General features: G+C 40.9%; 1 protein-coding gene across 2 annotated transcripts in view; it reads right to left on the bottom strand.

Annotated features, from left to right (window-relative positions):
• The window catches only part of LOC100136371 (vitamin D3 receptor B), an 88,603-nt gene extending 75,154 nt beyond the window's left edge, over positions 1 to 13,449 (bottom strand). For both annotated transcript variants that reach the window (XM_014167996.3, XM_045705805.2), the window contains exons 1-2: positions 13,214 to 13,449; positions 12,908 to 12,987 (exon numbers count right to left, since the gene is read on the bottom strand). In XM_014167996.3, coding sequence (XP_014023471.1) covers positions 12,908 to 12,971 — 64 coding nt within the window. In that variant the 5' untranslated portion in view covers positions 12,972 to 12,987; positions 13,214 to 13,449. The remainder of the gene's footprint in view (positions 1 to 12,907; positions 12,988 to 13,213) is intronic.
• Between the last annotated feature and the right edge of the window lie 3,121 nt (positions 13,450 to 16,570).

Raw genomic sequence — 16,570 nt, 5'->3', positions numbered from 1 at the left:
TGTGATGGGACTTGTCTTGCAGTGTGTGTGATGTGTGTGTGATGTGATGAGACTTGTCTTGCGGTGTGTGTGATGTGTGTGTGATGTGATCGGACTTGTCTTGCAGTGTGTGTGATGTGTGTGTGATGTGATGGGACTGGTCTTGCAGTGTGTGTGATGTGTGTGTGATGTGATGGGACTGGTCTTGCAGTGTGTGTGATGTGTGTGTGATGTGATCGGACTTGTCTTGCAGTGTGTGTGATGTGATGGGACTTGTCTTGCGGTGTGTGTGATGTGTGTGTGATGTGATGGGACTGGTCTTGTGGTGTGTGTCTAATGTGTGCGATGTGAGTTGACGGAATGCGATGCAGACACAGGCCTTTTTTTTTCCACACCCTGGCCAATCCGGCCATTGTGTACATTGACTGTACAGGAAGGAGCTGGCTGATCTAGGGCACACAGGGGCCACGAAGGGAGCCGGGACGACATGTTACAGACCGACAGGGCAGTGTCCGACACGCCCCTTCATGCCATGGGTCAGGGAGTCAAAGGTCACTCACTGTACAGTGTCACTATAGGGTCTCAGGTAGGGCTGTGGCGGTCATGAAATGTTGTCAGTCGGTTACTGTCATGCAAAATACTTCTGGTCTCATGGTAATTGACCATTAATTAACATAAACATGTTTAGCATCTCCAGGCACAAGCTGCTGATACGGGCCTTTGGAACATCTACATTTTAAAAAGTCTAATAAATACATTTAATATATACCATCACAATAAATCCCTTATTTATTGTAGTCAGGTCTAAAGAAACATTATGATATGAAGAAAAAGTATTTCAGAAAAACATAATATGAGTTGGCTTACTGTATGTTATCTGGCGATGCTCCTGCCATAGGCTGTAGGCTTGTTCATTTAGTAGACTAGATACTGTATGTTATCTGACTATGCTTCTGCCATAGGCTGTAGGCTTGATTATTTAGTGCCGTGCCATTATTTTATATTATATGATTTTATAGTAAGAAGATTAGAATTGAACTTAGCTGAATAAAATAGAAAGGATATTTTTCCCATTCCGCAGTAAGTAAGCATATGAGTCGCTATGTTAAGCATACGTGATCATTTGAAACAGGTCCTATATGCTAGATTTAGACTTATTTGGAAACTTTAGTTGTGAATGATAAAAACCTAAGAATGTTTTAGAAATCAGAACATGTATGGGCTGCAGGGTGCGACTATAGGCTATTGATGGTTTGAGAAAGTAGCAACAAAAGCTTGGGTTCTGTTCCTTGCCTCTTCTTCCACCCTGTTCTCTCATCAAGTGATCATATTTTCACCCATCAGACTTTTTCAATGTAATCTTGTCTTTACTAATATGACAAAAGAGTTTTGATTTAGAGTGGTCCATTATGAAATGGGCAGGAATAGGTGAGAATAGGTGCTGTGCACTTTCCAACCAAGCTACTTGGGTTTTATAGCAGAACATTTGTTTAACATGAGCAACTGAGAAAGAAATAAGACACTTATTTTACTCCACACATCAACCACTGTTTGAGGAGCATGCTCTCATTGCGCAACACGTGATATTACGCCCAAATGTTGTATGCAATGGGTTCTCCAACCCTGGTCCTGCAAAACATTCCTTGTGAAATCCATTCGGGAACATCGATAGTAACATGTTTTCAAAAAGAAACCTATTTCACTAAACTGTTGACAGCCCCTCTGCCTGCTCCAGAAAGGAATAAAGGTGAGTGGAGGTTGAAATGCACAGTGGTGAGATATTCTGTATAGCTAAAGGTAATGTTTTAGCCTATTAATTATGATAATATTTTTTTAAAAGCCCTATTACTACGCTATGCAAAATCAAATACAAATTCACTATCATTGTAGGCTAACTGTATGCCGCCCTGCACATTAAATGAACCAAGAGCATCGCCTAGGGCTATACTGTGCCTTTGGAAAGTATTCAGACCCCTTGAGTTTTTCCACATTTTGTTACGTTACAGCCTTATTCTAAAATCGGTTAAATAAATACAAATCTTCTGCAATCTATACACAAGCAAAACAGTTTTTTGGACATTTTTGCTAATTTATTAAAAATAAAAAACATATACCTTATTTGCATAAGTATTCAGACACTTTGCTATGAGACTCGAAATTGAGCTCAGATGCATCCTGTTTCCTCTGATCATGTTTCTACAACTAGATTGGAGTCCACCTGTACATTTTACATTTACATTTTAGTCATCATTTTAGTCAATCCTCTCCGCTTCTGATTTCTTCATTCAGATTACTGAAATAACATGCATGCGTCACAACCATAATGATGCATAATTATCTATGGCCAAGACTAAGGAATGGTATCCGGGAAGCATATTAGGAACTGTATCCGGATCAGTTGGATGTTTTCAAAGATGATCTGGGCTGGTATTGAAAAACAGTGACAGAGTAAAAGTGCTGATCTAGGATCAGGTCCTCCCTGTCCCTATAGCCTAATTTAATGAATTATGTTCTAAAAGACTGATCCTAGATAAGCACTCTGCTCTGATACTTTGAGCTCTGGAAAACATGGGACTCACGGGACAGCTGAACCTAGACCAGCACTTAAACGCTGTTCATTACCAGCAACTGGGATTGTGAGAACCAATCATTTATTACATTATGTAAACCATATTACTATAGAGCCTAACTATCATACTGAATTATTGAACAACTGCGCACTACATTATTGAACAACACCAGGCAGTGGTAGTGTTTTTAGGCAAGAATTCTACTCTTGGAGGAAGTAAAGGGATTGTTCATCCAAAAATGTGAAATCTTTGATGTTTTCATACCTCAAGAAAAGGTCCAGGAAAGTATGTTTGTTGCACCATCAGTTGTGTAGGTCCTGCAACATGCATGTCTCATTACAAAATGAATGAGAAAGTTTGACACCATCTAATTAGATGAAATTAGATGAAACTAGGCCAACCTTTATCATTTCTTTAGTTTCCATGTCTCCTAATACAAATAGCAGGGTCATATAGGCCTACACAACAGATGGCAATAACAGGTTAAGCTTTCAGCTACACCTAGGACCACTTTTGTAAACATCTGACAAACTTTGACTAACGGATGAACTTTCCCTTTAAAACTCATGCAATCCCTTTAAAATGGTCAACTAATAGGCTTTAGTCTAGGTGCTGGATTTATGCTGAAACTGAAAAGTAGCATATCAAACACCTGAAGACATTCAATGAAAACGGCAGATGCCCTCTCACAATTCCAACCGATTTAACACGGTCAATAAATCAGGAGTGCATGGTGGTTTGAATCTTGTATGGAAGTGTATACATTTCCAAACATTGTGGCTGTTCGCTGTATCTTCTAGCCATTGGCACTGTTGCAGGCTCCTATTGCAAAGAGGAGAGTGGTGTAGTTGTGGGCAGGCTCAAAACTGACCATGGCAGTGTTCCAACCCTCACAAAATACCTAATTTCCTTGTTTCTTTATTGTTACTGAGCATATAGAAATGGACAGGTAAAGGGAAACTAGCCATTGGTTTCACCTATCCAGTCATTTCAGGCTTGTGGTCAAGCAATAAAAGAGACAAGGAGGCAAGGAAGGGGCACTCTGAATGACCGTATCCTGGGATTTCTTTATTCTGTATCTGCTAAAAATATTTGTATCACTTATACAGCGCACAGGCTTTTAGCATGGTCCTTTTTACACCCCTGCTGGCTTACCCCTAGAAGCCTTGAAACACATCACTTATTAGCAGTTCAGCACATCAGCATTTCTCCTACTGTTACACAAAATCAAGATAAACCTTTACCATCATAGTAGACATCGAACGCTTATGACCAAACTGGCTAAAACTCTGTTGTTAGCTGATGGTAGCTATAGCTACCCACATGCTAACCTGAGTGCTAACGTTACTAGCAGCAGTAATAGTAAATCCAGGTAAAACGGCTAACACAAACATTGGCTACCATGATATCCTACAAGTTATATTGGCCAATGAAGATCAGGCAGTTCAACTAAAATAAAGACATACCTTGAAATAAACAATTACATTAATCATTTGTATTTTACCATTCATTTCTGCAAAACGTGCAATGTTGATGGAGTTGTTGTAGCTTGCTAGCTTATTGCACGCTAGATCCGAGTGGGCCAGTTCATTTTGCATGGACCGGTGCACTTAGATAGCTGGCTATCTTTGATTTTTATCATCTACTAGCAACATAACATGACAAAACCTTTTGGGTACTTTAGTACCTACTTATCCGATTCACTCCATCACCGAAGCCACCAGCAGGCTGTTTCTTTCTTCATGTCAAAGCCACAATGTATTGTTGGTACTGTATATGAGTTTTTGATAAATCTAATTCAAAAAGCGAAAATAGAAGTATAATTATTTTAAAAATCTGAAACTTTTGACATTTTTTAGATGGAATATAATTTGTGACATATATATTGTGCAGCCTTTCCTTTAACTAAAGAAGAAGGGGAAGAGGAAAAGGATGCAGAGAGGATTTTCTAAAAGTGATCATTTGCCCTAACTTAATGAGAAGGGGAAGTAGGGGAGAAGGATGCAAACAGGATTTTCTAAAAGTGATCATTTGCCCTAACTTAATGAGAAGGGGAAGTAGGGGAGAAGGATGCAAACAGGATTTTCTAAAAGTGATCATTTGCCCTAACTTAATGAGAAGGGGAAGTAGGGGAGAAGGATGCAAACAGGATATTCTAAAAGTGATCATTTGCCTTAACTGCTCACAGACAAGCAGGAAAGAGAAGGAATAAAAAACACGGCATCATGTCTCAAGAATGTCAGCAATGAGTTTACGGACCACATCCCGACACACAAGAGTCGGAGCCGGAATCACATCCAGACCTATAACAAAGCTGGAAAAATGAGAGGGGACGGAATGCTGGTGGAGTGAGAGAGAACGGGGCCTTCTCCGAAATGACGGAGCCCAATGAGCGGCTGGCTCCCTATCACATCACATGACGCAATACCAGAAATGGCTCAGAAATGGCTCCCGACTGCCAAGATATTCCCAAACGGAAAGAGAGAGAGCGAGAGACAGAGCAAGAAAAAACACAAGGCGATGTGTTTTACTGCATAATCTGGCTGGGTCACTACAAGTACAGAACAGACATAAAACAAATCAGACCTGGAATGACCCTCTCCATGGAAAGAGAGAGGGGGAGAGAGAGGGAGAAAGAAATGAGAAACTTTACAAGGCGAAGAGAAGTGGGGGGAGGAGAGGGAGAAAGAAAGAGTCAGAAACAGAAGCAAACAGAGAGAAAATAAGAAAGGAATACATAAAAACAGGAATAGAAGTGTCAGAAAGAGGGATAGGGGATGCAGTAAAGAAACCCTAAAAAGACAGTGATCGACTGATGGGGGAAAAGAGAGAGAAAGAACAATAGAAAGAGAGAACCTGGAACAACAGAATAGGCCTGGATAGACACCAGTGATTCAGAAAATGTGAATGTCCTCAAATGTCCGCAATTCATCTTGCAGCAGTCATAAAACATATAACATTGAAAAATGTCAAATAAATAGCAAAGGATATTTATAAAAAAATAGGCAGGGTAAGCACAATTTCATAGTACAAGTGCTAATTGCAATTAGTCCAACATTTGTTAAGTTGCAGAATTGCATTCGGAATAAAAGAGTACTTGGTGAGTGAGTAACTGTCAGAGCACACCTGTCCAGTCCTGTCCAATGATTTCACTCTCAATTCCCCTCTCCCTCTCTCTTTCCCTCCTTCATTTCCCTCTGTCATACAAACTCCCGTGTCATATTTTGCCGTTTTAAATACTAATTTCCTGCAATTCTACCATTGTTCCATCAAGTGAGGAGAAAATTGAGCAGTTTTACAGCTAAAATCCTGCAATTCTACACATTATTCCAACGAGCGAGGAAAAAATTTGCTGCTACCGCCATTGTTCAGGCCTATGGTTCACGCTCATGCTCCTCGCTCACCCAATTAATTACTACTAGCTAGTGATAGTGATACACAAGCTAGGCCTACTTGAAACATCACCATCTACTGGCAGCATTTACCTGCCAGATTTAGAAGATCAAAAACCCCATAATATTTTATTTTTTTTAAACCCTATTAGATTTCTGCACAACTAAACAGAATTTATTATGTTTTTTATTTTATTTCGTTTTCGAAGATAATAGTTTTCAATAGTTTTTCTTAATTATTTTACTAAACTGTTTTTCCAATTTTAGTTTTTATTTGTTTCAGTTTACATTTACTATAATAACCTTGGTCTCCACACACACACCCCTCTCCAGGCCCCACCGCGAAGCGAGAGAGGCAGGGGCCCCACTGCGAAGCGAGAGGCAGGGGCGGCCTGCCCTTTTGCTGGGTCCCTCGCTGGACTCTGGAAAGGGGAAAGACGAAGAGGCAAGGAGAGGCCCGCTTGGACTCACACACACACACACAACCCCCCACACACAGCCCTGTCTCTCCAGAGCTCGACAGCGATTAAGTGCTATCGCTCTCTCTCTCACACACACACACACACACACACACACACACACACACACACACACACACACACACACACACACACACACACACACACACACACACACACACACACACACACACACACACACACACACACACACACACACACACACACACACACACACACACACACACACTCTGAACTAGCAAGGACAGGACCGACCAGACAACAGACATGTGGGTGACGTGGGTGTGTAAGCACTTAGCTCTGGTCCCGGTTACATAACCAAAACCCAAAAAGTACAAACCTGGGCAACGTGTACTATGCCTCAATCACCCGCAGGTAATGATGTCGTAACACCTTGTTTGTATCATCATTATGGCCGGATACTAAAGCATTCTATTTCCACTAACTCATACCTACTCACTCATACTATTTACAATGTAACTAACTCATACTAACTCACTCATACTAACAACTCATACTAACTCACTCATTCTAACTCACTCATTCTAACTCATACAGGGACCAAACCAAGCCAGGTGGGTTTCTCCTTTTCTCAACCCACTGGTGGGCCCTGCATGCAACACGTTTCCAAGAAGTCGCATTATTCTACATGACTAACCCGGCTATACTTACACACAGTATGCTTTACCTGTGACGTGTCGAGTGTTCGAACCATCAATCACTGGACATTTCAACGTGTGCCCAACACTAATAGGTGGAATTTAACGCGTCATTACTCCCAACAACAACTTAACACGTGCACTATATACAGCATACGGTAAACACCCACACAAAAGCCCAGCTTTCTGTGTCAAATAAAGGGTAGCTCTATAGGAGGCCTAAACTGTTACATATGGGAGAGGAGGAAGCAACCAATTACAGTGGTCATGGAGGGGGTGGGTTGGATCACTGTACTGCTGTCGCAGGGTGGACAGAAGGCTAATAGACTGTACCAACACGACTGCTCAACCCTCGTACACAAGCTGCCATTGTTGTGGCTGTGACTGGCTGGAACGTGAGCCTGCATTACAATGCCCTCGGCTACTGTTCTAGGTTCAGCTCTGGTTGTCCAGCTTTTTGGCCTACGACCCCATTTTGACATCTGAAAATTCTTGCGACCCCAACCGTGTGAAAAAAATGTTTTTACTTTTATATTTGGGGCTAGGGCAGTCAATTGAAAAACATTCTAACAGTATTTCCGATTGTCTTCTCAACTCACCATCACATACTTTTAATGTGGGGCTACGACAGTCAATTACAAATGAATCTGACATAATGTATCTTATCTCACTACCACTAATGAGATGGGTGTGCTTGATGCATGTCACGTCGGAGCTTCTAAAAGTCAAGGGGCGTGCATGGTCAACCGTGCGCACCTCATCTCTGCAGTCACATCCAACCTGGTTCGATATTTGGTTTTAATGCAGACGAGAGCACTGATGGTGCTTTCAAAACAACTGGATACTCTGAAAAATACGAGATCAAATCATGACATCAGTGGTCTTCAGGTCAGAAAGTCGGGGCTCCAGAAAGAGAATTCAGAGTTGGATGACCGTTCAAAAAATAATTTTTCCCAGTCTTAGTCTGTTTTTTTCAGAGTTCCCAGTTGTCTTGAACGTGGCATTAATGCTCAGAGGGAGACGCCAGCGTATATTCCCTTTGAGTCAGGAACCAAAACTCCGTAGTGACATGCAAATGCGTTCGGTCACATGACCGCTCGACCAGCTGTTTGATTTCACTTGCCGGCATGTTCAACTGAGCCAGGATCACAGTCAAATGGATTGGGAAGTAGGTCCCAAAGTAGGGTTGGGCGGTAAATCCTCATACCATCCTTCTCTCACACCGGGATTTACGGTATTACCGGCTTAGTACACAAGGGGCGCCAAAACCCCCCGCAAAAAATCCCATTGGCAGTCTACTACAAGAATGCTAACAAAATGTGCACAAGTAATGGGGAATTTCCATGGAGGCTGCTAGCTAAATATGTTAACGAGCGTAAACGAAAATAAACAAATTGCAAAGACAGGATATCCAGCTATACATTATAGGTAGGTTATACATATATAGGTAGGAGCTACCTAATGTCATTTTTGGTGAGTGTGAATGAGATACATTGTGAAAATTAACAACATTTTGAGGCAAGTATGTCTGAAGGAAGAACAGTACTGGGTACACACTGTTTCTGTTTGGAGTCTGGGAGTCGCTAGGACAAAGGGTCTGCCTGCTCTGCTCGGAGAAGATGGGGAGGAGCATATGGGCCCAGAACTTAGAGGAGAAAAAAACACAAGGAAATCAAGCTGCAGTGGCAGCTGTACAGATAACTCATCCAAAGGTCTTTGACCACTCAAACACGGCAGAAAGCTAAAACAATATGATGCGCCGTGACCTTATTCATTCAGCCACTTACTTACAGTACCAGTCAAAAGTTTGGACACACCTGCTCATTCAAGGGTTTTTATTTATTTTGACTATTTTCTACATTGTAGAATATTAGTGAAGACATCAAAAATATGAAATAACACATATGGAATCATGTAGTAACCAAAAAAAGTGTTAAACATATCAAAATATATTTTCTATTTGAGATTCTTCAAAGTAGCCACCCTTTGCCTTAATGACAGTTTTGCACACTCTTGGCATTCTCTCAACCAGCTTCATGCGGTAGTCACCTGGAATGCATTTCAATTAACAGGTGTACCTTGTTAAAAGTTAATTTGTGGAATTTATTTCCCTCTTAATGTGTTTGAGCCAATCAGTTGTGTTGTGACATGGTAGAAGGTGACAGAAGATAGCCCTATTTGGTAAAAGTCCAAGAACAGCTCAAAAATGCAAAGAGAAACGACAGTCCATCATTACTTTGTCAGTTTCCTCAAGTGCAGTCGCAAAAACCATCAAGCGCTATGATGAAACTGGCTCTCATGAGGACCGCCACAGGAAAGGAAGACCCAGAGTTGCCTCTGCTGCAGAGGATACGTTCATTAGTTACCAGCCTCAGAAATTGCAGCTCAAATAAATGCTTCATAGAGCTCAAGTAACAGACACATCTCAAAATTAACTGTTCAGAGTTGTTCATACCCCGGTATTCGGTATACACGGTATACCGCCCAAGCCTAGTACAATGTTACCACTGTGTCAGCTCCCCCTAAATGCTTTCTAATAAATGGCCTAAAGAAAAGCCCTGTCTGAAATGAAAACAACCCACTACACCTTTGGTGTTTCAGACCGGAAGGAACTGGATAGGTGTAAGATGAGGTAAGCAATATGGTCGAAGCTCCCATAAGACCATTGCAAAAGACTAAAGGGAACCGCCACCATCACATTGCTGACTTAAGGCGTCAGCATGCTTCAATTCGGCTGGCCCCTAGCTGAGTTCCAAACGAGTGTGCTCGCATACACCTGTCACGTTCGCTGGAATAAATGTCAGACCAAGGCGCAGCGAATGTTGAGTTCCACATTATTTATTAGAAAGTGAAACTAAGCAAAGACAAAAACAAATAAACTAACAACAAACCGTGACTACAGAGATGCTACGTGCACTAACTCAAAACAATATCCCATAAACACAGGTGGGAAAAACAGCTACTTAAATATGATCCCCAATTAGAGACAACGATTACCAGCTGCCTCTAATTGGGAATCATACAAATCACCAACATAGAAAATCAAACCTAGAACCCCACATAGAAATAAATAAACTAGATCACCCCCAGTCACGCCCTGAACCACTTCACCATAGAGAAACAATGGCTCTCTATGGTCAGGGTGTGACAACGCCTTTAAAATACCTTCACTTGACAAATTATAAAAAAGCTGCAATAGTACTGTTTGTCCATTTTGAGACGCCATAGCCACTTCCTCAAAACAGTCATATTTAATATAAGATAACTCAAGAAATCTGTCATTAATTTTGAAGTTTTTGCAGAGAAGATCTTAGTTTGGTGTAGTATTTCTCAATGAAAAAATGTGCATGGAAATTACTTGTTTCTCATTGAATGACAACAAGTCTTTATTGAAAAATCCATCTATTGACCAATCACCAACGAAGGGCCATAGACTTTGGCTAGCGACTTAGGCTTGCCTCAAGAAAAAATGTTGTGTGCCTGAAGAGCCAAAAAAATCCTTACTAAAGTCCATAACGAACAAAAACATCACAAAATGTCTACATTATATATGCAAACTCTTCCGAACTGTTTTGACTGGAAAGCAACCGGATGCCTTTACACCTATCCACTCAGTCAGATCTGAAAAAACTGAAGACGTGGGGGCTAGGGGAAGGGAATAGGCCAAGGAGTTGTTTTGTTCATCCTGCTTTCTTTCGATCATATCATGTTTATCCAAGATCTCCCATTCTCTAGACTGGAGCTGCATGTACCATACATTGATTCTACAGGCCTACAAACATGTCCGCTAGGCGACTTGACTTCTCTACTTCCCTCATCATCACCTCTTTGGCAGGGGAAATGTGACTGAGCGAGGGAGTGAGAGGGAGTGTGTTGGGGAGAAATTTGGCATATTTGACAAATTGTACAGAGCAACCAGGAACTGCACGTTCTACAACAACAGTGGCGGTTCCAAGTGTTGCTGTGTGCCACCGACTTAATTAGGGGCGTGCCGCAGTGTACGGTGCTTCTTGTCAGTGCGTTATCATGCACTTAGAAATGCTCTCGAGTGCATTATGAGGTGATAGTGATGGCAGCCGATGGCACTGGCAGAAGAACCATTACATTATGGCAATTTCCACCTCCAAAATGGGTTACATAGGATAGGATAAAACGTTATTGTCCCCGAGGGAGAAATTGTCTTGGACACACAGTACTGCTGTATAAAACATAAACACTATTAAAAACAAAAATATATATTTAAAGTGAGAAGCAGGCATTGGTCGAAAAAGGAAATTCACGAGCACCACAATAACTATTCCACCCATGCTGTACCAAGGTTTTCCAGCACACAGCGATGACTTACTACAGTAGCTATGTTGGTATTGTACTTCAGACTATGTGTAGGCAGGCGCTTAGGATTCAACCTCTGGGTCTGCCGACATGGCCATACTCGTATCCGCAAGTTGACAGTTGATAATCGGATGACACATAAGTGTTTTAATATGCCTAACTAGATGTTGGCAAAATAACTCACTGCACATTCTCACTGCAAAAAAACCTGCAGATTTGGAGCAGCGTGCAGAGGGGTGGGTCTGTGTGCTTTCAACTTGCAGCAGGCAGCCAAGTTTGCTGTCTCTCAGTCAGAATGTGCATATTCTAATCTGGGAGGAAAAGTTTTTTTTTTAATCAGCATGGCCTTATTTCTATTAAAGCATATTGAATGACTGTCATTCATATTCCATTCACCCAGTTCAATGTAACATCAATAGGTTTAGGCTACTACATGATACTCAATGTTTCCCTATACCCATCATGAGGTTGCTACAACCTAGCCTACGAATGAAGGTTTTTAAGGTAGAAACAAATCGAGAGACAAATTGGATTAATCAAGGTGACAGATAGTGACACATTCAATATTGCCTTGAACACTCTTGCCTGCATCTAGCTGATGTAGGATGTCCAAACAGTTGCAAATGAGAGTTTCTATTGGACAAATTCAGGTAGGTTTATCCCTGTTTCGTTCCATTTTGCAATTGTCATCTCAGTCTCTGGACTTGAACCCCATTGAAAACCTGTGGTTTGAATTGAAGAGGGCCGTCCATAAGCGCAGACAAATGATATCAAGGATCTGGAAAGATTCTGTATGGAGGAATGGTCTAAGATCCCTCCCAAAGTGTTCTCCAATCTCATAAAACATTTTAGAAAAAGGCTCAATGTTGTTATCCTCGCAAGCGGACCGTGGAAACAGGGGATCCAATAATTTTGACCCCTACCTTCTGAGGGTTTTTTTGTATTAATTGTTAAACAACACCTATTTTTCAGCACAATTGTATTAGTATAAAATAATATCATTGTTTTCTCTTTTGGAGCACACAATATAGCTCAGTATTTGTATTATTTATTTTATACAGTATTTGATCATCTCTATCTAGGGATTCAATAATTCTGGACCCCAGTGGACTTGATTTAACCTACATATTGAACCCATTAAGAACATGGTAGACGTTAAATCAGAGAAAAAAGTTGCCAGTGTGAGACACGAGAGGCCCATTTTGAAGGTCTAGTAACAGAAGCCTAAAATGTAACTCACGTTATGTCATATAGTAGTAGTCTGGCAATTTGGGGCAAGGGTGTCTGCAATACACTCAAGCTTTTAAAGAGCTTATCTAGCTCATTTCTTTTAAAGCTTTGACAGATAATAAATATTTCCGGAATGTCGAGCTGAGCTTAATTGCATGAATGGATAGATGTATTGCATGAATGGATAGATGTATTGCATGAATGGATTGATGTATTGCATGAATGTATATGAATGCATGGATTTAAATCAGATCAAAGTACCTTACCTGAGATTTTGGCATGCCCTTGTTTGTAGATGGCGGATAAAGACTTGACAACTCTCTTAACCATTAATATATCTCTAATCCTGAAAAAGTAGAAAATGACTTTGTTTCAGACAGTTTGGTTGCTTGAATAATACAATTTGTATCTCTGTAAAGAAAATGTAAGACAATTATTTGAGCAACATGCGTGGTTGGATTGTAAAGATTATTTTGGTACACTGACATCCTTGTAACACTGCGTTAATTTGGAGCTCGAGCAGCAGAATAGTTTTAGCTTTCACATTCTTTCTCTGCATGCGAGTTTCATACCTGTGTCCAACTTTTCCCGAGACCAAGTTGCCCTTAATCCGTTTTTCGTCGTCAATATCTAGAGAAAAAAAATCCTCTCCATGTTGACCTGTAGTAAATATGTTCGATACTGTGTAATAACTGCGTATTACAAAGACCCGTATGTGATCGACTCGAAATGTCAGAACTATCACGCCCAAACGAAGGCTCTGAACGCTGGCTCGGAGAGCTGATACTGATCGTTACCGTGTAGCTGGCTGGTTAACCCTAATCGCGCAATCGAGTTCAGGCGATGTATCAATTGTATTCAGACCGAACGCGACTGCTATGAACGAAAACGCCTAGTAATAAAGGTTACGGTATTTACCTTTTTTGTCATGCTCTACAAAAGGCGAATTCTATAGAATAACTGAAATCCACTGTCTTGCCAGACCCTACATAAATGGCCATTACTTTTTGTTATGCCCCGCCCCTGGACGTCCACAGTATATAATATGTTCCATAAACCTCTCCAATAGCCAATCAAAGGTACAATCTGCGTTAATCCCGTGTTTTGGTTGGTGGCATTTTACACCAGCCCTGCTATGCTTGGTCGAGCCAAATGTTCGTAACGTGTGCGAGCTAGTCCCCTTCCCCCAAACACAGGGGTGTGTCATGACGTCAGAGGTAACGAAGAGGTAAACAACTTTGACCGCGTGAGCTTTAAAGCGACATTGTTTCACCGCAAGCACTGATCCGCTATTATGCTACTATAACATTGCAACAATATGATAATATATGCACTGAAAAGGAAACGATATGATTATCTGCCACAAATATGTGCTATGCACTATCCTTTGTTACGTGGCCAGAGGTTTTTTGAGGTGGCAGCATCGTAATAAAGTATTGCGTTACAGGCTAGGAATTGAACATAGTAGTGTAGGGATACATGACACCGATCATTTCATTGTCTCTGTGATTGTATTATTATTTTAATCTTACTCAGCATTGTGCGTATGCAGAAGCGTGTGCGCATGAGAGCAAGAGAGGGGTGTGTCTGCAGTGTGCTGCGGATATCGTGTCAGCTGCCTAAAGTAGCAGAAACATGCTTTGATGCCAAGATTGTTATGTAAATGCTTCAAACTATAGTTTACCTTGATATTCTCTCCCTCTCCTTTCGGACAAACCAGGATACCCACGGAAGGAGGGTAAGGACTAAAATCCTGCAATTTATATTTTTAGGTGGTTTCAGTTCGGTTCACCTGCATCGTCATGATTGATTGTAGAGTTTATTGATTTATTGTGTCAGTGACATACACGTTGTGTGTGACAGGATTGTGGGAAGCGGGTTCGGTTGAAGGTCTGGGGTGTGTCGACTGTGTAAACACAGCAAATGCGACATAAAGAAAGGAGAGAGGGGCCCCATCGGCCCATACATACCCTTCGAATCTGAACTCCCTAGTCCCTACAAAGTCAACGGAATTAAAGGCAGGGCACGGAATAGGTGCTACTAGAAGGTATGATTTGTTAAGGAATAGTGGGCTACATATTTAAGAAATGTTGGGAATTGTGACTTTCAATGAAATGTGATTACATTTAAATGTCTGGTCAATGTAACAATACAGTAATACATTGAAGCTTCCATGGCCTAATCAAACTGGTTAATATTTTTATTCTGGGGTCTATTTTGATGACCTATTCACCTAATCAAATAAGATAGTGTCTTCATATTGTGTGTTTATTAATGCAATATACACCATGTACTCCAAAGAGGACCAAATGCAGTGATATCTTCTTTCAAATCTACTTGTGCCATATTGTGTTTCTCCAACACCCATCAGATATATTGCAGCCTCATCACCTTCCCACTTATCTCAGGATCGATCCAACCATCAGCACAAGGTCCGTGCTATCCTAGGGACATTACTAATCCATTGAAGTTGAAATGTAAAATGATTAAGGTAAGGGTTAAGGTTAGGGTTAGGTATGGGTTTTGGTTAAGGTTAGGGTAAGGGTTTAAGGGCAGGCACGTCCCAAGGACCCCAGATAGCATTGATCATCAGCACAATGCTGGGGGCTCTATGTCCCCCCTGCTGCTTCGGCACCACTGACCGAAGGTTCCACTTGCATCTGGAACCTGGGCCATTTTCTGCAACATAACAAATTCAATTCGATTCCACAATCTCAGCCCGACATCTGTGTGGTTTAAAGTGAAGGGGCATCACGTCAATTCAAATCATAAAATGGAATCACTTCATCCATAGATATAATTGACCGTATGCGACGTGCAACGCCAACCTGCTAGGCCTACATGTAGGCAACATGTTTAGACTTATCTATTAATTCATTATTTTTAATCTCATCCTAAACTTTAGAAATACTGGATCTGGCATTGAGTGAGTGTGTTAATACATTTATCTTAGAAGCCTTGGAAAGTGTGTAGTGGAGAGTTGATCCTTGTCCTGAGGCTTGGGTCGCCTTCAAACTGGCACCAGCTCAGGATCAAGCTTTTCTGTTAATGGGGATTTATTTAGCTCCATGACACCTCAGTCAGACATATTTTCTGGCACAGCCATTTTGTGTCCTCAAATACCCAGTAGCCAGGTTGGCCGTTAAGCTGGTTGGTAGGGAGTAACCAAACGTGGCATGGAGTGACGAAATAAGCTCTAGCTGGCCAGAGTTGAGTGGGTGGGGCTAATGCTGGGACACGTGTGAAAGGAAATATAAATCGAGTCTGTTTCTGGAAATCACTTCCAGATCACTTCAAACTTCTACGAGAGTTAGATACATTTTTCACAGAAAGTGGGAAAAAAAACTGGTTTTAAAGAATGGCAAGCATATGTGCCCCTGTGAACCATTTGATATCATGCTGTTTTGTTTTCTTCTTCTGCCCCAAATCTGTGGAACAATCTGCAAAATTCACTGCAATTAGATGTGCTGGTGCCACTTAGGCAGTTTAAATTATTGATTGTGTATGTAGTTGAATGTGATTGCTTTTATTAAAAACATTGTTTTGTGGTGCTCAATTTTATTGTTTTATACACATGTGTATGTTTTAATATTATGTTTTTATTGTCATGTGGTCAGTGCTCTCTTGAAAAAAAGATTTTCATCTCAATGTGACTCCCTGTTTAAATAAAGGTTAAATAAAAATATTTTAAATCCCATCTAGGGTACCATCAATTTATTTTCAAAGTCATTTTCATGTAGGGTCTGGCTCTGGGAATTACTACAAAAGCATTATGGTGTTATGCATCTTATGTTTATGTGTGTCAGCGTTTTAATTGTATCTGTCCCTATTCAAATAAATGAGTATGAAAATATATAGCTCTGTATGTTGAGTCTTAACTCTAGGTTTATCAATCATACAAAATTGGGATGCTACAGTACAATCTCTGT

Source organism: Salmo salar, chromosome 22 (genome assembly GCF_965601325.2).
Source record: "Salmo salar chromosome 22, fSalSal1, whole genome shotgun sequence".
Lineage (NCBI taxonomy): Eukaryota > Metazoa > Chordata > Actinopteri > Salmoniformes > Salmonidae > Salmo > Salmo salar.
The sequence above is the reverse complement of the archived record's forward strand: the minus strand, read 5'-3'. Positions and strand labels throughout refer to the sequence as shown.